Below are 20671 nucleotides of genomic sequence, written 5' to 3'. Positions count from 1 at the left end.
CAGAATCGCAAGAAGACTGAAAAACTACACATATACATTCAAAAGACAGTAACGTACCAATGCATATCTCTTAAATGACCATGTCCTGAATCCAATCCGGCGAATTAACCTTTATTTTCACCACTACGGTCAAAATCCCTTTCTAGCAAAATCGGCTAGACGGAAGTAGTTTTATGCTACAACTTGGAATAACGCAACAATTCGGAATCCCGAGTTGTTGCGCTTTTTCTCGAGAAATTGCGTGACCTTGCGAACCGATATAAATAGACCCGAGCTGCTGGCTTAGCATCAGTTTCATTAGAGTGTTAAGAATGGAGGATGTTGACCTAGATATTTTTGAATTGTTCTGCACGGAAAAATATGTAAGCAACAAGACCACAAATAAATCTGTGACGAAGGTGTTTGTCAATAATGTATTCAGTCTTCTGGATGGGAAAGTTCAAGATGTTGTAGGTTTCTGCAACAATTCGTCAGCGAAATTGGCGAAGTTAAAGCATAAAGTAAGTATATTTTCCCATCGCTTTCATCGGTTTAAAGTTAAATTTAAGACAGGTTGTGACATTCACTTGTGAATAATTTCACCAAAGTACAAATAGATTATAAACTGTATTAATGACTATTAAAATGAAGTTTCCATATTTCCTAAACTCAACAGCTATTGCTGAGCAACGATTTAAAACTTTGAAACTTGTTGTCGTGTTTATATTTGGAATTAACATTTATAAGCCTATCAAATTCATTTTGATTTACACAAATAAATATTAATAAATATGTTTACATGACATCAATCAATTTATCTAATAAATGTATTGTACTTGGCTTGCAGTGAACATACCGTATGAATTATGCTGCTTTATAAAAAAAAGCCTTTTTAAGTTAGAAATCAAGTGCAGAGGAATTCTGCGGCAAATCTGACTATTTTTGTAACACAGTTGAAGAGAATAGTAACGACCCAGCGAAATTCTGGCAAAAGTTGAATTGTAGTAGTGTATTGACTACTGATGGTAGCTGTAGCATCCACCGAAGACACGGTCATAATGCAAATCATTTTTTTATATTTTAATTTCATATTCCCTGTACACTGGTAGCCATCCCACGGACTACCTTACAATTTTTTTTCAACATAAGTCTTGTCTTCTGTAAATTTGATTGAATAAATTACATTTTTTTAAGTCAATCATTGCAAGCCCCCCTTCTTCATAACTTTTTTTTATTTTTAATTTTATCTTGTCAATTGATTCTTTCCACAAGTTCTTGTAGATTAAACTATTTAATTTTTATAATGAACCAATCTGGAGGAATTGGTAAACTTATTAATATCTGATTTAATTTGAAAAAAAGAAAGTGATTTTATCACAATATTTTTCCCATAGGGGGTAAGAACTATCTACACCCACAGAGTCATTAGTCTATTGATGTCATCTAATTTGCGATCATAATTAATATTTTTTATGTGACTTAAATCTGTAGAGAAGATAATGCTTCATATTGTGAAACTATCAACTACCCAGCATCAATTATACTGTATACACAAATGGATGTAGCTGTTTTTCATGCTTCCTATAATAGTCTTGTTTTCTCTCTGTTTACATTAAGGCCTGATATCTTTGCGTGCATTGTATTTGTAAGAGCTTTTTCCGATCCATCCAAAATTATTGTTTTATCATCTTAATAATGATGTATTAGAAATTCATTTTTATCTATAATAGTACCATTTATATCTTTATTCTTTATAATTAAATCATTTTAATATGTTGTCTAATATACAATCTGCTCTCATGAATAAATTAATCACAGCACAATTGGAACCATGTTTTAAAGAGTTTTACAGTGTAAGAAATATTCAACATAATCACTTGGCAACTGGAACCTGTAAATGAACACGGAGTAACACAGTATATGACTAAATTATGCTAATTCTAGTTGCTATGAGATTTATCCATCCTACAAGTCACCTCAGCAGTTTCACAGTTTTATACACTGACCTGTATACAGAACAATTACTTGAACAAACCTACAGAATATTTGTATTAAAAGAGATTAAGTTTGTTCATGGCTTGATATCCTTCCTTGTGCATTTATTTCACACTATGGATGGAATTGTTTTCACAGTAATACAGAAATTTCCTTGTTACCTGGACAAGGTGTGCTATAAAACCACACAGACACCTTATTGTGTGTGAATTGCAATTAAATCATACACTCTATTACAATTAAGGTGTGGTATAGAAGAGGTACATGAAACCAACATTATATTGTCAAAGTATGTTTAACATCATATAACAATAAATGAAGGAAAACATTTATTTTACATAGACTATAAATACACATATGGTCTGAATTATGTCCATAGATAAAGCCAGAGTTATATTAGAATAATACATAATTTAAAGCAGTAGAAATAACCAACAGCTATAAGATGTATGAGGAATTGTATCATGATTTAGGGATAGTGAAGGAAATAGGGTCAAATGCAGAAGTTAAAGAAATGTATAAAATATTTATGTATGTATGGGTGTATGTGTGTATATATATATATATATATATATATATATATATATATATATATATATATATATATATATATATATATATATATATATATATATATATATATATATATGCTTAATGTATCCACACAGGAGTTGCTAATGGAAATAGTAAAGTTAATTAAAAAGAATTTCATTTATATCAGTATAATTTAACTGTCATAATATTTTTGTATACAACATAAAGTTTAGTTCTGGAAAATCAAGTAAACTTGTATGAAAATGGGAGGAAAGAATTGAAGTCATATATAATTATAAGACTGGATCAGTAGAGATGACCGCCTTTTATACCTACACAATCTCATAGACAGAATAATCTACGGGAATCTGAAAGACCCAAATGCTAAAATTACCGATACAAATCAGAGATAATTCTAACCACCTTGATAATTGGTAAGGTAAGCACATATGAAAACAGTATAGAATATACTGCATTGTAGGTGGCAAAAAATGACAATGATAATAATACACCATTTTTAAAAGTATTTAAAAAAACAAAACTATCTCTTTAAGTAGTCTTATTTGTTGATCTAGTAATTAAAAAAGAAGACAAAGAAGGTTGAGAACAATAGAATACCAACATAAAAGATGACAAAACTTGGCAATCATTACTTGTATTTGCTTATACTAACAGGTTCAGCAGAATGGTTATGGATCAATGTCCATACCAGGAGAAGATGGGGTCCATACCAGAGTCTTGACTGTACCCAACCGAATCCGAGACCAAAAAATCTCGGGAGCAACTTCAGCTCATGTAAGTTAAGGAGAAAAATTTACAACTTTCATTCACTATAATGAGAGTCAAAGTAATCAATTCAGAAATCGTTATGACAAGATCTATAGTAATCGAGTTATTATTAACTATGGCAAGGGTGGAAATAATCAGTAATCTCTGTAACAAGGCATGTGGTAATCAGGTCAGTAATCATTGTAAAAAGACCTGCAGTTATCAAGTCAGCAATCGCTGTGACTAGGCCCTAAAAGATCTTGTCAATAATCATTGTATCAACACCTGGAGTATTGTAACAAGGCCTGTAATCAGTGTAATGAGGCCTGCTGTAATCAAGTGAGTAATGGCTATAACAAGGCCTGGAACTTTTATTCCATTTGATGCCTAATTCTTATCAAATCTTGCAATTAATATTTTCAGACAAGTGGCCGACTGATTGTAGTACCCACCGAGGACTTTCATTCAACATTAAAGACACTCCATCAGACCACTGGCCATGGGAAGGAACGCGTAATGCTACACAAGGTATAATACAATAAAATGTATTATGCTTTCATCCATCCAACATTAAACACACTCCATCAGACCACTCTACATGTGAAGGAATGAGTAAAAATACACAAGGTATCAGAAATCCGTGCCTTGACCGGTTGGTTTATTTCATTATTGCCGGTGACACCAATATGCATTATATTTTCAGCCAAATTGGAGACTGGCATAATTATTATTAGTATTATTATGAAATTAGTTTCTTTATATTTGTTAAATATGATGTCATATTTAAAAAATAAACTGTCTCATAATATTTCTATTTCTATACATAACTTTGTTACATATTTTGGAACTACATTTTCTTGATAAGGTATGTATTTTTTATTTTTTTTTACCCAGGTTGCTGATCAATATGAAGGCCTGCCCAAAAGTGCTGTTCAAAAGTACATCAGCATGTGCAGGACATGCAGTAGGAATAAGCCACAAGTTATACAAGCCCCACCCAGAGTTATAATCAGCCAGGGCTTGTTCTCTCGTTGTCAGGTGTGTTCAACAATGGTTAATAATCTTGCTGCATTTGTGAGTCTATATATGTGTAAAAGTACTATCACTAATTGATAAATACATTTATCTGTATATATCATGTACAAAGATAGTTCTATTATCTCCTGTTCCATACTAAAATTATAGGAAATTCATACTTGTCAACATTCTTCCTAATCACTATGGATCATTATTTTTTTTTCATATTGCTGTAAAAAAGTACAAAGAAAGGAAATATACATTTGCTATTTGGCAATTTATGAAAACAGCAGAAAAACAGGGTTGATAAAAATCATTAATAATTTTACATTAATATTTGCAGGTTGACCTTGTCGACATGACGAGGAAGCCATCAGGTGGTTATAAGTATATACTCCACCTGATGGATCACTTCAGTAAGTTCCACTTACTGGCACCACTGGTCCAGAAGACTCCAGCAGAGGTTAATCTCGCTTTGTCCCATATGTTTAGTATCATCGGAATACCAACCATTCTGCATACAGATAATGGATCAGAGTTTGGTGCTCTTGATAGACTCCTGCAGCAGTGGCCAGGTTCAAGTGATATTGTTCATGGACGTCCCCGTCATCCTCAGTATGAAGGATTGGTGGAGAGAGGGAATCGGGTACTGGAGGAGAAAATTTCAGCTATGGAGGCCACCTGTCATGGTGATGGCCCAGCTCCCTGGCATATGTGGCTTCCTCTCAAACAATGTTAGTTTCTGTATAGGTTTAGTGATTCAGTTGACAGTTTGATTGCATGACCTCAATGTCTAATATGTGCTGTATTTATCCATTGATAAGTTTATGCTTCATTTAATTCCATCCTCCACATGTTATCAAAGAGCTCATGTTATAGGTACAATGTTGATTGACCATCAACAGCTTCAATTAGTAAAATGGTCATACCGAATAAAGCACATATCATATCCATTTCTGGCACTGATGTAACCAACCAAGTTAAATGTTAACAAGACACCATGAAGCAATGAAGTGCACTTAAAACTGGTATTCAAGACTGTAGCCTTTCTCTGAACATGATGTTGCCAGGTTGTACTTTTTTAAAGCCCATTTCAAAGAAAAGTGTTCGTATATGGTACTATCTTTCAAATGTCGGTAAACACTTTCAGATCAACTCAACACCACGTTGAGCAGGGTGATACAGCTGACACCATATGAGTATGTAGTTGGGAAAAAAACCACCATCCCCACCACCACTTGGACGTCCTGCCAGAATGATTGCCCAAGAAGAGGTGGATGTGGAAGAGTCACAAGAGGATAGCCAAGAATGTGACCTATTGCTTGACCACAGCTATGCTGGAGTAACAAAAACTTTGTTATTATTATTATTATTATTATTATTATTATTCCCTCACTTAAAGAGTATTCATTTTTCTTTGTAAATCCATTTGCTCCAACTGCTAAGTATTTGCTTGAAATGCTTGGTACAGCATTAATGATTTGGCACCAAAGTTTCACTTTAATTAGGGCTGGCCCAAGGATTTTTTTTCACTCTAGGCAAACTATGCAGAAAAAATATAACTTCCATCAGATATATTTTTGGGAAGAAAGATTTTTTTTAAAAAAAGTATTCATAATATTCATTACTTACTTAAAACCATGAGCAGTATATCATATTCTTAAGCTGTTGGCACTATAAAGTGGCATCTATTAACTCATCTTGCTGTTGTCAATGAGACATTTATGCTCTGTGTACTTTTTTGACAGACTACAAATGGACCAGAAGCAGAAGATGAGAATGTCAGCCATGAAGCCCAAGTTGAGGTTAGATGCAGGTTGTTGATCGTTAGTAATAGCATTAACATTCACTGTTTTCAGCTTTCTATCTAATGGTGTTGGAAAGGAATGAGGATATCATTCACATCTCCCCTGGTGTAATGATAGGTACAGCTAGAGAGTCATAAGATTCCTGATTATTTAAGAAACAGACACCATTGTACATGTTATCCTGCTCCTTTTTGAGACCAATATCTTATTATAGAGACACCAGATTTCATGAATGATATTAGATATTAATTATTTACGTACTTTTTGACAGACCGCCAGTGCACCAGAAGCAGAAGATGAGAATGAGAATGCCAGCCATGAAGCCCAAGTTGAGGTAAGATGCAGGTTGATCGTTGGTACAAGCATTAAAGGTCAAACTGCTTACAGCATCTTTCTATCGAACTGTGTTGGAAAGGAATGGGGATATCATTCACATCTCCCCTGGTGTAATGATAGGTACAGCTAGAGAGTCATAAGATTCCTGATTATTTAAGAAACAGATACTATTGCACATGTTATCCTGCTCCTTTTTGAGACCAATTTTTTATTATAAAGACACCAGATTTCATGAATGATATTAGATATTAATTATTTACGTACCTGTTGACAGACCGCCAGTGCACCAGAAGCAGAAGATGAGAATGAGAATACCGGCCATGAAGCCCAAGTTGAGGTAAGATGCAGGTTGATCGTTGGTACAAGCATTAAACGTCAAACTGCTACAGCATCTTTCTATCGAACTGTGTTGGAAAGGAATGGGGATATCATTCACATCTCCCCTGGTGTAATGATAGGTACAGCTAGAGAGTCATAAGATTCCTGATTATTTAAGAAACAAACACTGATGTACATGTTATCCTGCTCCTTTTTGAGACCAATTTCGTATTATAAAGACACCAGATTTCATGAATGATATTAGATATTAATTATATACATACTTTTTGAGAGACTGCCAGTGCACCAGAAGATGAGAATCAGAATGTCAGCCATGAAGCCCAAGTTGAGGTAAGATGCAGGTTAATCGTTGGTACAAGCATTAAAATTCAAACTGCTTACAGTATCTTTCTATCGAACTGTGTTGGAAAGGAATGGGGATATCATTCACATCTCCCCTGGTGTAATGATAGGTACAGTTAGAGAGTCATAAGATTCCTGATTATTTAAGAAACAAACACTGATGTACAAGTTATCCTGCTCCTTTTTGAGACCAATTTCTTATCATATAAACGTCAGATTTCGTGAATGATATTATATATTAATTAGGTACAGCTAGAGTCATAATATTCCTGATTACTTAAGAAACAGACACTAATGTACTTTCAATCTTGCTTCTTTCATTGCTGTAAAGATCCAAGACATTAGCATTCAATATAAATGATATTCAATAATTTATGCTTGTTCTTATTATGTGTCAGAATGCCACACACAGGATATGGAAGCCAGAGGAGCTGGCTACAACAGAAAGACACCGATATAGAAGAGTATTAGCTAATCAGGCATATCTTCAAGAGGCATCCAGAAGAATGAATGCCCTAGAACCAGATGTTGTCCGTTTCAAAGTTGGTGAATTGGTGTCCATCAAAGTTCCCAGGTCTGATCGCCATAAGACGGACTGCAAAAGGATCCTTGGAACAGTAGTGAACAAACATGGAGAGAAGGATATAAGTTTTCGTATTCGATATAGATTGCTTGTTGTGCTAAAAACATGAAATTACATCAGATTGCCATCAGTTATGACTTTTTCTAGCTATCATAGCAAAGTAAAGTAAATATTTCTTATCTTTCTTCTTAGATGCAAATATGGAATGCTTGCAGGTAGATACAGAGGCGATTCTCTTCTACCATTCCAAGGAGCCATTCCTGAACTAAGTGTGGATGGCTGGAAGGATGAGAAAGTCATCTCCTTAAGGACTGCTTCCATGTGCTTCTCCAAAGTTGCATGCCCTGCAAATGTTTGCAATTGCAGAGTAGGATGCCAGAGCAGGCGTTGCATCTGTGTCCGGAACAAGATTCAGTGCCAGGCTGCCTGCCATGCTGGTAGATGCTGCCAAAATGGGTTTGTATTCATCAAACATTTTTTTCGTTTAACGAATATGTATCTGATACAGATAAGTTTGAAAACATATTCTACGCCAATAGAAATTATGGATATCAGTTGTACTGAGATTTTATGTGTATGTATTGCTTTTGTTATGTTATCTCCTGTATGTGAAATTTTCAGAACGGAACATGATAATGCAAGGTCAGAGGACTTAGAAAACGTGGGATCAGAGGAACTTGACAGTAGGCAGAAGACCATCGGTATGATATTCCAGTCACCTTCAAGGTCTTTGTCCAGCAATTAATTGAGTCAGTAAGTTATTCAGAAATTTTAGCAAATAATTTATATAGATTTACTTTTCATGTTTTTATGTTTTTTGTTTTTGGTTGTTTGTGTTGGATTTAAGACAATAATTATTGACTATATCATACAGCAAGATGATCACGAAAGTAGACACTCTTCTCATCAAATTTGAGTGAATGATGCACTTTTGACCCACTGCTAATATTGCCTAATGAGCCAAAAAATAAAAGAGAATTAATATCATTACAGGGTTTACAAGAGACTGAATGTCAGTCCTGCTTGAGTGTTATTTCACATGCAGAAACATGGGAGGCACTAAGTTTTACTGCAAGGTACATTGTTGAGAGACTGCCTGACCTGCAAACAGAGGAACCCATTCCCATTATCCGTGCTAAGAAATTGGGAATCTATGGTGATGGGTTTGTATCGTTTAAAACTTACAAAGTATACAAAGAATGCTTCACTGTAGCATAGATATATCAGATTTGTGATACAACTGTAATGACACCAATATAAATGACAAAGAAACCATTGTAAGTCATTATTCACATATTTTCCCATTGTTATATGTGTTGAATGCATACAGTTTACAGCATCACTTGCGATGACTAACACTCTAATACACTGTCACTTTGCTCATGTGTTAATATTTATGTTTAGTATTAAGGACAGATCTGCTTTGTGTTGAATTACCAATGTGTATTATTAAGCATTTAATCTTTTACTTTGAGTAGCTTTATCCAGTTCATTCCTCTGGACATACGGACATCACACACAGTGTTCCAGACATCCGTGGATGATAACAATTGTCTGTTTAACTCCATCTCTCTGGTCCTTTGGGGTCACGCTAAGAAAACAGTTTTTCTTCGCCTTGCAGCTGCCATCTATGCCATTGTTAACCACGAGAAAATGGTTGATCAGGTGATCCTAATAACTACTCTCTGATCTCATTTTGCCATCAAGAAACTTGAAAACTATCAACTTTTGTGAAATAATAGAAAACGTTAATATGTGCATTAATAAACTGTTTATGGCTTAATAAACTCCATACAATCCAGGTAGCATTCTCTTAAGTTTGACAATGCATGTGCCATTTTAATCTGAAAAGATAACATGTGTTTGTTTTTATTTACCAGTTTCCCTTCTAGTTATTATGGGTCTGAAATAGGATTATCAATGAAAAGAAAAACCTTGGGCCACTATCACAATTTGCCCGGTTTATCACATTCTTTATAGTATCTCTAATTGTGTCTAATCATATCATCATATTATCTAATAATGCTGTAGTATCTATAACAGTTTATTGGCATTATTCATGTGATGGAAGGAATCATGGACTGGAATGATGCTGTGGCATAGGTCAATAGGTCCACAACAGCTAACATTTCCGACGATACCACCATGATGCAGCAGCCGCGACACCTGGTAAAGATAGCCATAGAAAAAGAACTGTTTGCAACCCTCAAAGGCACAGATTCTGGTAATTAATAATATTTAACTATGCTGGTGTACATAAAAATTTTCATATGATTTAGGGATAAGGATTTTAATGTTGTGCAAGGTAACCATGATCATTAGTAGCTGTCTTAAGAAGGGCATATCAAATATAATCCAGTAACACGTTTGAAAACATACCCTAAGTTATTTGGCTAACTGTCTACTTTGATCTAAACATAGCTTGTTGCATTCATGGATCTACTGTTTACAAATATTTATTATAGAAGTAACGTACCTGAAGGTGTAATGAAGTAATGAATCCTTGCAAATATTGATGACAAGATATGTAATGAACATTAGGTCCTGAATAAACAAAAACGTAATAAACATGTTTTACTTTGTATCGCTTATGCCCAAAATGATTTATATTTACAGCCCAGGTACAGTTCATATCTTTGGCTGGGTTACTCAGGAAAAAGATCACCGTTAAAAACTATAATGAAGACATTTATCCCCAAGAAATATTTTGCATTGGAGAAGAGATCATCCTGCTTAAAGTACCAGTACAGTTGCCATCTGTTGATGGGAATATTCGGTATTCGTACACCTATACAATTTCTAGTACTTTTATTAATAATACCTTTTCAGTTCCACCATGAATAATGGAGAAACTGTCTGCACCTACTTTTCTTTAAAACTACTGTATCCATGAAACAATGGCTATCTTCAATGACATATGAATGTGTTGCTGTATGTCATTGAACATTATTAATTTTCATATTTGTATCATGTAGATTTTTCTTAATTCAAGGAACTGTTTCCCATTTTATGACACATAATGTATACAGTAGCTGGTAGTGTATGTATGCTTGATTCCTTTTCCTATTTCAGGCTCAGTCACCTGGTATTAGCCATACCATTCACACCAAAAGAAAATGATGCAATGGACATGTGCTTCTGTGAATGTTTTGGAGTATGCAATGAAGATGACAGCATGGGATGGGTGGCTTGTATTGTGTGCTGTCTATGGGCACACTGCGCCTGCATAGGCAGACACAGCTTTAAACACTACCAAGAAAAGGAATTCACATGTGGATGTGATAAAATCCGTCCATTCCAGTTGAAACAGTAAGTGAGATTAGTAAGAGTTTGAAAATTACTGTGATAGAATCCATCCATTCCAATGGAAACAGTAAATCAGATTAGTATCTTTCTTGTTTATTGCATTATACACTTAAACATAATTGTTTTACAAAGTAGTATTACCTGGGGGACAACATCACTTGCATAATGCCAATATCTTGTTAATGCAGAAAATCCAGGATGATAATAAATATGATGATGATTGATATATCAATTACTGTATGAATGTAAAATAGCTACATTTTGTTAACTTTCAGCTTTCCAGTGTTCAATAATACATCCTTGATCAATGTATTTTTGAAAAAGAAGAGAAATCAACTCAAGGTAGGTAGCAATTTCTTGACAGTGGGTCACAACTTTGTATTGCTAAGACATGGATTAGTGATAATAAAAATTGGCTATTCTGCACAAGCCAGTATTTGTCAGTTTTCCACAAGATGCCGAAAATGCACACCCTGAACATAATATTTTAACAGAGACTTATGCTGAAACTATAATCTAGATAACACTGTACATGGGAGCCTTCTAAAAAGGAACCTTTGTAATAAGTGTTACTTTTTTATACTTATGTGATAGAATGTTGTGGTCAAAACATGTTCAAAGACATCAAAGTCATGGAGAATGAGAGATTTGGACAGCAGGTCCTCACATATAATCCGGAGACTGACCCTCTTCTCTGGCCTGAATATTCCGAATGAAAGTGTGGTAAGTATGCATATTATAATTTACATCTATACAATAATGACGGCAGATAACTAAAAATTGTGTTGCAAAACATACATGACCCTACTTGTGTTATGAAGTTAGTATGGTGATGATAATAATATAATTATCCAATGATCAACTCATGGCCTGCTTTCAAAAAGTTCAAGTATAGATTTTGTTCGAGCACATCATGATCAAGGACAAGGCTCAGCCAGGACAGTATTGAGATAATAGCTTTTACCTATCATTATGTGAATAATTGTATTGTTCATGATGGGCAAACTAGGTTTCAAAGTAGTTTCATGACATTTACTCACTAAACTTTTATTTTAAAACAAGAATGAACTGAAGTGAATGATACAATTGTTGATTTTTTGCTTCCAGGTTAGAGCCCTACGAAAGTTCATAGAGGAATTGCTTCTAAATCCAATGAACACCAAAATAATCGACTTATTGTTGTTTCCTGAGGTAAAGAAGACAAAAAGCAAGCAATTATATTTACTATTTTTCCTAGACCTACGAAGAATGAAACACCACCACTGGAACCACTTTGTTTATGCATGTTGTTAGCTTGTGAAGAATAATGAAAGGTGACATGAAATACTGAAAATATCCCTGAAAATACTGAAAAGCATCATAAGGGGGTGCACAGCTCTGCATGATATTGCATTTGGGGGTGTGTGAAATAGCTCACTTTATCTTTTGGCAGTTATATTTATATATTCTAATTAAAGTACTTGGACACCTTAGATTAAATTCTCAAATTTGATGAAATATTTGAATCAACGTTTGTTTAATATTTCTTCATATACTTCAAGGTACTGATACACCTGATGGCAGCTGTTGAAGGAATCTCCTACCTTGAGGCTGAAGTTATCATCCAAGACAGTTGTCAGCAGAAAATTTGTTCTTGATATATGTATTTCTTACTTTTTTTTAACGTTTATACAGCTGTAAATAATATCACAAATAAAATAATTAAAATAATAACCTAGTTGTTGTTTGAGAAAATGAATCCTACCTATTTTGCAGTCAATGATCCTCCGGTACCTCGCACATAATACAACTAAATCAATAAAATGTAACCAACCATATATAAAATGGGAAACACAATGCTTACTAATAAACTAATAAACATAATGCTCCTCTTTCTTTTCTTCCCTTTTTCCTTTCTTTCTTTTCTTGATAAAATTTAGAGGGACACAGGTCATTTCTGATTATTTTTGGAATTTAAAAGTATTATATACACCAGATACTCATAGCATACTGGCCATCCATCCATCTTTCCAGGACAAAATTCCAAAATGTTGCATGCAAGCATCATGCAACAACTTGGGATAACTCCACAAAGTTCAGTGGGACAACAATAACAAGATCCCTAGACCTTTAATATGTTCCAAATATTCAATTTCTGCAACAACTCCGTTTAAGACCTTTCCTAGATTTGCAATATAATTTTAAAGGATTAATTTTTAAAAGAATGGCATGTATGCATCACACAACATTCACTGAAGTAACCCCCATAACTGTGAAATACAAGTCTATGGGTCAATAGTAATAGATACTTTGGACATTTAATATATTCCTACTATTAATGTTATGCAACATCTCCCCTCTAAGTTTCTCCTACCTTGAAATTAGTCTTTTCAAAATTAAAATTTAAAAAAAAAAGGTATGGCGGCATGATGCAACAGCTTAGAATAAACACCCTAGGCTGTAAAATATAACACTATAGGGCAACAGTAATAGTCTCTTGAGATGTTTAATATGTTCCAGATTTTAATTTTGTGCTACATCTCCACTCGATACCTTTCCTACATTTAAATCCATCTTTCCAGGACAAATTCCAAAATGTTGCATGCAAGCATCATGCAACAACTTGGAATAACTCCAATAAGTTCAGTGGAACAACAACAACAGGATCCTTAGACCTTTAACATGTTCCAAATATTCAATTTCTGCAACAATTCCGTTGAAGACTTTTCCTATATTTACAATATAATTTAAAAGGATTAATTTTTTTTAAAAAATGGCATGTATGCATCACACAACATTCAATGAAGTAACCCCCATAACTGTGAAATACAAGCCTATGGGTTAATAGTAATAGATACTTTGGACATTTAATATCTTCCTACTATTAATGTTAAGCAACATCTCCCCTCTAGGTATCTCCTACCTTGAAATTAGTCTTTTCAGAACTAAAATTTTAAAAAAAAGGTATGGCGGCATGATGCAACAACTTAGAATAAACACCCTAGGCTGTGAAATATAACCCTATGGGGCAATAGTAATAGTCTCTTGAGATGTTTAATATGTTCCAAACTTTAATTTTGTGCTACATCTCCACTTAAGACCTTTTCTACCTTTAAATACATCTTTCCAGGACTAAATTCCAAAATGTTCATGCAAGCATCATGCAACAACTTGGAATAACTCCAATACGTTCAGTGGGACAACAATAACATGATCCTTAGACCTTTAATATGTTCCAAATATTCAATTTCTGCAACAATTCCGTTGAAGACTTTTCCTATATTTACAATATAATTTTAAAGGATTAATTTTTTTTAAATGGCATGTATGCATCACACAACATTCACTGAAGTAACCCCCATAACTGTGAAAAACAAGTCTATGGGTCAATAGTAATAGATACTTTGGACATTTAATATCTTCCTACTATTAATGTTAAGCAACATCTCCCCTCTAGGCATCTCCTACCTTGAAATTAGTCTTTTCAGAACTAAAATTTTAAAAAAAGGTATGGCGGCATGATGCAACAACTTAGAATAAACACCCTAGGCTGTGAAATATAACACTATAGGGCAACAGTAATAGTCTCTTGAGATGTTTAATATGTTCCAAATTTTAATTTTGTGCTACATCTCCACTCGATACCTTTCCTACATTTAAATCCATCTTTCCAGGACTAAATTCCAAAATGTTGCATGCAAGCGTCATGCAACAACTTGGAATAACTCCAATAAGTTCAGTGGGGCAACAATAACAAGATCCTTAGACCTTTAATATGTTCCAAATATTCAATTTCTGCAACAACTCCATTGAAGACTTTTCCTATTTTTACAATATAATTTAAAAGAATTAATCTTTTTTAAAAATGGCATGTATGCATCACACAACATTCACTGAAGTAACCCCCATAACTGTGAAATACAAGTCTATGGGTCAATAGTAATAGATACTTTGGACATTTAATATCTTCCTACTATTAATGTTATGCAACATCTCCCCTCTACGTATCTCCTACCTTGAAATTAGTCTTTTCAGAACTAAAATTTAAAAAAAAAGGTATGGCGGCATGATGCAACAAAACTTAGAATAAACACCCTAGGCTGTGAAATATAACACTATGGGGCAACAGTAATAGTCTCTTGAGATGTTTAATATGTTCCAAATTTTAATTTTGTGCTAAATTCCAAAATGTTGCATGCAAGCATCATGCAACAACTTGGAATAACTCCAGTAAGTTCAGTGGGACAATAGTAATAGTCCCTTGAGATGTTTAATATGTCCCAAGACCTTTCCTAGAGTTACAATAGTATTTAAAAGGAGTAATTTTTAAAAAAAATGACAGAAGACAGAAAGAAACAAAGAATACATAATACATCTAAATTTAAATATATTATTATTTTATTAAATATTTTTACAAACATATATTTTAAGCACAAATATTTTTTGGAAACATATTTAACATATTTAAAACATGCCATGGAAACGAAAATCAGATTAAATAAATATAAAGATTTTAAACAAATATATAAATCTTTGAAAACTAATGTGAAATAATTAAATAGCAGACTAGTGCTTAGAATTTACAAAAGTAAAGACGCAGATTAATGTGGAATTCCAGGTTGTTGCACGCAATTTCTCGAGAAATGGCTATTCCAAGTTGGAGCCAACTACCACGCAATTTCTCTAGAAAGAGTGCAACAATTAGAAATTCCAAGTTGTTGCGCGCAATTTCTCGAGAAATGGCGTATTCCAAGTTGGAGCCCAATAGAAGCACATTCTGCCAGTTTCTACCCTGCAGCAAATATGCTGAATAACATGATGAAAGTAATTTCACAAGATAAAAAGTTTATCTTGCTTTGTATTTCAGATTGTATCATTTTATAATTTTATTTAAATTTCCAGAACAGAAATATGTAGTCAAAGTTTTGATAGTAGAAATAACCGTTGATGACGTCATCAACCGTCATAAATTTCCCTAATATTCAAAGATAACACAGATTCTGCGCCGTGTTCGGTACAATTATTAGACCATAACGCATATTTACTGCAGGATAGAAACTGGTAGAATGTGCTACTTCCGTCTAGCCGATTTTGGGGGCGCTCACCAATTGATATGTACTTTAGACAGAGTGACGTATGTAAGGTGAAGTAGTTCGCATTTAAAACATGCACAATGGAGAGAATGTTGGCATACCTATATGCAACAGTAATGTAATGTGAATGATATTTCTTTGGATATTGTACTTTTGGAAATTTTACATGATTTAAGCACACTGCTAACTAAAATGACTGCTCCCTTGTGTTAAAAAATCAGCCTGAATTAGTCTAAAGTACACTATACATAGCAGCTATTAAAATAGGGAAAATGAATTTTGCCAGACTAGACAATACCAGTTTCTGAAAGTGCAGTGAATGAATTACCAAATATATAAAATGTAAAAAAAAAGTTATCGGCTCTTTTTTATACAATTTACCTCTTAAGTTCAGGAAGTGAAAATGACCAAGTAGAGCTAGCACTTTTTTGAAAGGTGCACATTTGAAGTAAGGCCAAGCTGTATACTCTATAACCCATAGTACACCCATCAATCATACACCAAAATAAAGGGAATTAAAGGTTCTTTTAATTGTACCTAAGACATACAAGGTCTTTTTTAAATAGCCAGTATAACCAGTGAGAAAAGCTGGGGAAATTCTTTTTCTTTAAAATCCTAACCCATGCAAAATATGCAACTGTAGAGCGCCACCTTTGCTAGAAAGGGATTTTGACCGTAGTGGTGAAAATAAGGGTTAATTCGCCGGATTGGATTCAGGACATGGTCATTTAAGAGATATGCGTTGGTACGTTACTGTCTTTTGAATGTATATGTGTAGTTTTTCAGTCTTCTTGCGATTCTGAAGCGATAAAAGACGCGTGAGAAAAAGTCGAATCGAGCAAAGGGTTGTGGTCACGCTTGCACTCCTTGTGTTTATTTATATTACCGATAAGGGGATTTCATATTGTCAGAGATTTCGCCGTACTTTATTGATAAAACGTCAGACTCCTGTGACTAAACTTACCCATCATTCATAGGTACAGAGACATCGTCGTATGACACAAGCGAAAATCCCCAATTTTCATGTATTTTAGCCTGTGTCTGGCTACGAAAATCCAGAGAGAGAGATATTTGGGAGAGCACCGTTTGGATATTTTTTATATTCACTAATTAATAATCGAGTTTTAGTACATTATAATAGGTTTAAGAAAGAAAAACAACAAACATTAAACATGCTACAGTATGTGTGCCTCGTAACCGACAAATTTAACATATAGGTCTTGTGTCGACTGGCGATTGCAACAATGTATCATTGATCTTAGGAACACTGTATATAGATCCCAAGGAAAGCGTAAACATACTGTTACGACGAAACAGATTACTGTAGATTACTTGGTACAATTTCAGTTTCAATGTTTTCGTCCAGCGCCATGTTTTTCTCTCTCATTCCAGATTTTTGTTATTTTTGTCCCTTACGCAGGAGAGGGGAGATGGGAATGGAGAAAAAAAATTAAAGGATTCAGATGAAATTGTGCACTATTTTAATTTCATTTAGAAAACCAGCACTGCTAATACATTTTATCCTTATTTTCATGTCATTTATGATTAATGAATGAGTAGAAACAGTAGCGATTTTTCTCTCAGATACATCAAGTTTTGCGTCTGCCATTTTTGCTCCCCAAAATTTTGTGAACAGGTCAATTTTATCTTTATTTATGAAGAGCATGCAAGGGGAGGTAATAAATCAGGGGAGCTATAGGCCTGCAGTTGAAAGAATGTTTATATATTCGTATTATTGCGCCATGGACGGATCACAATTTGATATACCAGTAGTATTGTTATATCAGTTTGCTTTATACCAACACTTTAAATGCCATGTTATTTTAATATATGTGGTGTGTGTATATATATATATATATATATATATATATATATATATATATATATATATATATATATATATATATATATATATATACGTCACTTTATAATTGTGATTTCATGAATATCAATTAGAACTTTAATATCTTTTTTTTTGGGTGGGGGCACCAGACAGATGCCCCGCCACCCGACCCCCATTTCCCCCCACCCCCAAAAGTGAAAAGTGTTTTATGTGTAAGTGTATCCCCCAGGTACGTTGCTTGTTTTATTTTTATAAAAAGAATTTTCAATCAAAAATTTAATTATTTTAAATTTTTGATGGGTTATTTATATTGACTAATGTTACCTATAGGGGTGTTCATCCGAGCCAAGTTTCTTTCACCTAGCTCGAATTCGCTCCCCTAGTTCGTGTTTGTGACCTTTGCTAGAGATCTCCTTAGGGGGCAGGGTCCAGTTTTTATGTACAAATTTAATGCCGCAATCAGCGACCTTGTATAAAAAATCATAAAAAATCAAATACACAAGTGAGGTCAAAAAGGTCCATATTTTTAGATACCTATATTAAAACAAAGCATAAGAATAGTATTCACTTGACCAGAGAAGTCAATGGCAGTTCATAGCAGAAGAGGTTTATGCACCCCAACCCCTATTTTATACCTGCATTTTTCACATCCAAATGCCATTTTTGACAGCATGTAGTGCTCACAGTGCAAACGCAAGCCCTTTCCCTGGATGAAAATTTTGAAAAACACTGTCTACTAAATAGTTTGATGCAATTCATAATAGCTGTCATCCAAGCCGTTTTTGAGATACTCGGCTTGCCTTGAACCCATGTGTCTACTGCTATGGGAGGCTAGCTCTTCTTCCTAGCCAACTCTTGGTATTTCACTATCAACATACTGCAGAGCAACTATGGAAGGTGTACATGCCTGACATCAATTTCAAGAGCAACACAAGCCCAAAACACCTAGTTCACAAATATATCCATATCTATAAATAGTAAACAATAATAGCTGAAAAAGTCACACCATAGCCTGAAGTTAAGAAATTTGCCAGGGGCCAATTTACGAAACTGGACCCTGCCACCTTAAGGATTTGGCTCAAAATGGTTTATGTCAAAAGTTGTGTACATATCACATATTTAGACATTATCTAGTACAATGGTATAAAGGAAAACTTTTTGTGCACAAAACTAAAAATGGTATTATGCATTTAAAAAAGTTACCTCTTTGCGGCAAAAAGCACTGCATTATTTACATTGTGAATTATGACTGACTGCATTTCTTGAAAGATTTCAAATTGTTTGCAACCTACAATGCTCTTGGTCTTTGTTTACCACCATAGCATCAGTACAAAATCAAAATTCCTTTACAATGTTTCATGAATGTCAAGAAGAGGTCTGGAAGTTATAAATTTTAGGAGGGAATAACAGAAATGCTATGTTAGGTGTCAGTGACAGAAGTGAAAAGTTTCTCTAAACTCTTCTACCAAACTTAAAGAAATCACACATTTAAGTAAATCATGCGCTTTAGAAGTACTCTTAGACTGATATAAAAGAAGTGGTTCCCAACTTTTCATTATCATTCTGGAGATGCTAATAGCAACATCAGTGTTGTGTCAGTGTATAGTGTGGGGGAGGGGGTAATCGCAACACAAGTCTAGCTAGTCTGGAAAAGTCAAAGTTTAATCAATTAACATTAGACAATGCTGGAATATTGATATACTGATGTGTAGGACCCTAAAACTTACAAAGAGTGACATATCAAATAAATTCATTGATACATAGCCAATGAAATTGACCATACATATACAAATTACTCAATACAGTTTAACAGAGAAATTTCTTCTCAGACACCAATTTACTTACAACTGACTTTAATGTTTTCTGGAGTTTACAAAATCATAGTAAATAATAAGATAAGGTATAGAACAAATATTTATAGTGGAAAATCCAGTTAAAGGTAAAAAGCATATCACCGGCTTGGCTTTTGATAAGCACGTACCATAAAACAACTCCTGCAGAAGCTAAGTCTGTCCGTCAAAGTCACTCTCTTGTGCACTTAGATCAGAATGAGTATCTGGATGAGATTGAAGCTATTGTTTCTTTCAGCATGACTAACCGATTAATCCTAATCTCTTACTATGCAACCTGACACCTGCAAAAAGAAAAGAAACAAGTGATATTGATGTACTTTTAACATTCAGTGAAAACATAAGACTTTCAGAGGAGAAACTGTATGTGCATTGTCAAATGCATGAAGCTGCCACTTAATTTTAAGCTTTTCCCCCTTTGTTAACTGAACCTGGAAATTTCAAGATATATACATAACACTGAAACATTTTCTATTATCACCCAAGAGTGAGATATGAATCTCTTATGTCAACTTCAGAGTGGGGTCATGAAGGTAGAAACTATGTCGGTGTGCTAAAACTTTCATTCTTCTCAACAAAATATAGCAAGTAATATGCCATATGCATCATTATTTCTAAGACCGTTCCACTGGTGACATTCAATATTCACAACAGTATGTTTATGTATGATTCCTCTGAATTCTATCTGCTCCTGTGGAGTTAAATTACTTTAAAGAATACATGTTGACATGCTATGCAATTGTTTAGGTGTGTCTATATTGAAATGTGAATAGCATTCATAAAAATAGAGGTGCAAAACCTTGACAGCTACAGAAAGTGCAAGACAATACATTACGGTTACCATTTTGTTCCCATATTTAGTAAGTTATATCCAAAATATGCTATTTTGTCATGATGTA

At 34.1% G+C, this 20671-nt stretch overlaps 3 protein-coding genes and 1 long non-coding RNA gene across 5 annotated transcripts in view; 3 read left to right on the top strand and 1 right to left on the bottom strand.

Moving 5' to 3' along the window:
• Positions 1 to 20078, bottom strand: part of LOC149793260 (uncharacterized) — a 144427-nt gene extending 124349 nt beyond the window's left edge. The window contains exon 1 of the long non-coding RNA XR_016422741.1: positions 19904 to 20078. This is a non-coding gene — a long non-coding RNA (uncharacterized LOC149793260). The remainder of the gene's footprint in view (positions 1 to 19903) is intronic.
• On the top strand, positions 312 to 5032 carry LOC149793263 (KRAB domain-containing protein 2-like). Its single transcript, XM_089968974.1, has 5 exons — positions 312 to 500; positions 3184 to 3303; positions 3700 to 3804; positions 4171 to 4314; positions 4637 to 5032. The coding sequence occupies exons 1-5, from the start codon at positions 312 to 314 to the stop codon at positions 5030 to 5032; spliced, it is 954 nt and encodes a 317-aa protein (XP_089825100.1).
• LOC149793262 (uncharacterized) lies at positions 5452 to 8030 on the top strand. Of its 2 annotated transcripts, none has more exons than XM_089966331.1 (4): positions 5452 to 5635; positions 6042 to 6098; positions 6373 to 6435; positions 7517 to 8030. In XM_089966331.1, exons 1-4 carry the CDS (start codon positions 5549 to 5551, stop codon positions 7808 to 7810), a joined length of 501 nt encoding a protein of 166 aa, XP_089822457.1. In that variant the 5' UTR covers positions 5452 to 5548; the 3' UTR covers positions 7811 to 8030. The 2 variants fall into 2 exon arrangements, with proteins under 2 accessions (XP_089822457.1, XP_089822458.1); XM_089966332.1 differs by having other exon boundaries at positions 7894 to 8015.
• On the top strand, positions 10777 to 12425 carry LOC149793261 (uncharacterized). Its single transcript, XM_089966330.1, has 4 exons — positions 10777 to 11010; positions 11283 to 11349; positions 11602 to 11730; positions 12115 to 12425. Exons 1-4 carry the CDS (start codon positions 10826 to 10828, stop codon positions 12298 to 12300), a joined length of 567 nt encoding a protein of 188 aa, XP_089822456.1. The 5' UTR covers positions 10777 to 10825; the 3' UTR covers positions 12301 to 12425.
• Positions 20079 to 20671: the final 593 nt, after the last annotated feature.

This window comes from Sinohyriopsis cumingii, chromosome 8 (assembly GCF_028554795.1).
Source record: "Sinohyriopsis cumingii isolate HCF-2022 chromosome 8, ASM2855479v2, whole genome shotgun sequence".
Taxonomy (NCBI): domain Eukaryota; kingdom Metazoa; phylum Mollusca; class Bivalvia; order Unionida; family Unionidae; genus Sinohyriopsis; species Sinohyriopsis cumingii.
The sequence above is the reverse complement of the archived record's forward strand: the minus strand, read 5'-3'. Positions and strand labels throughout refer to the sequence as shown.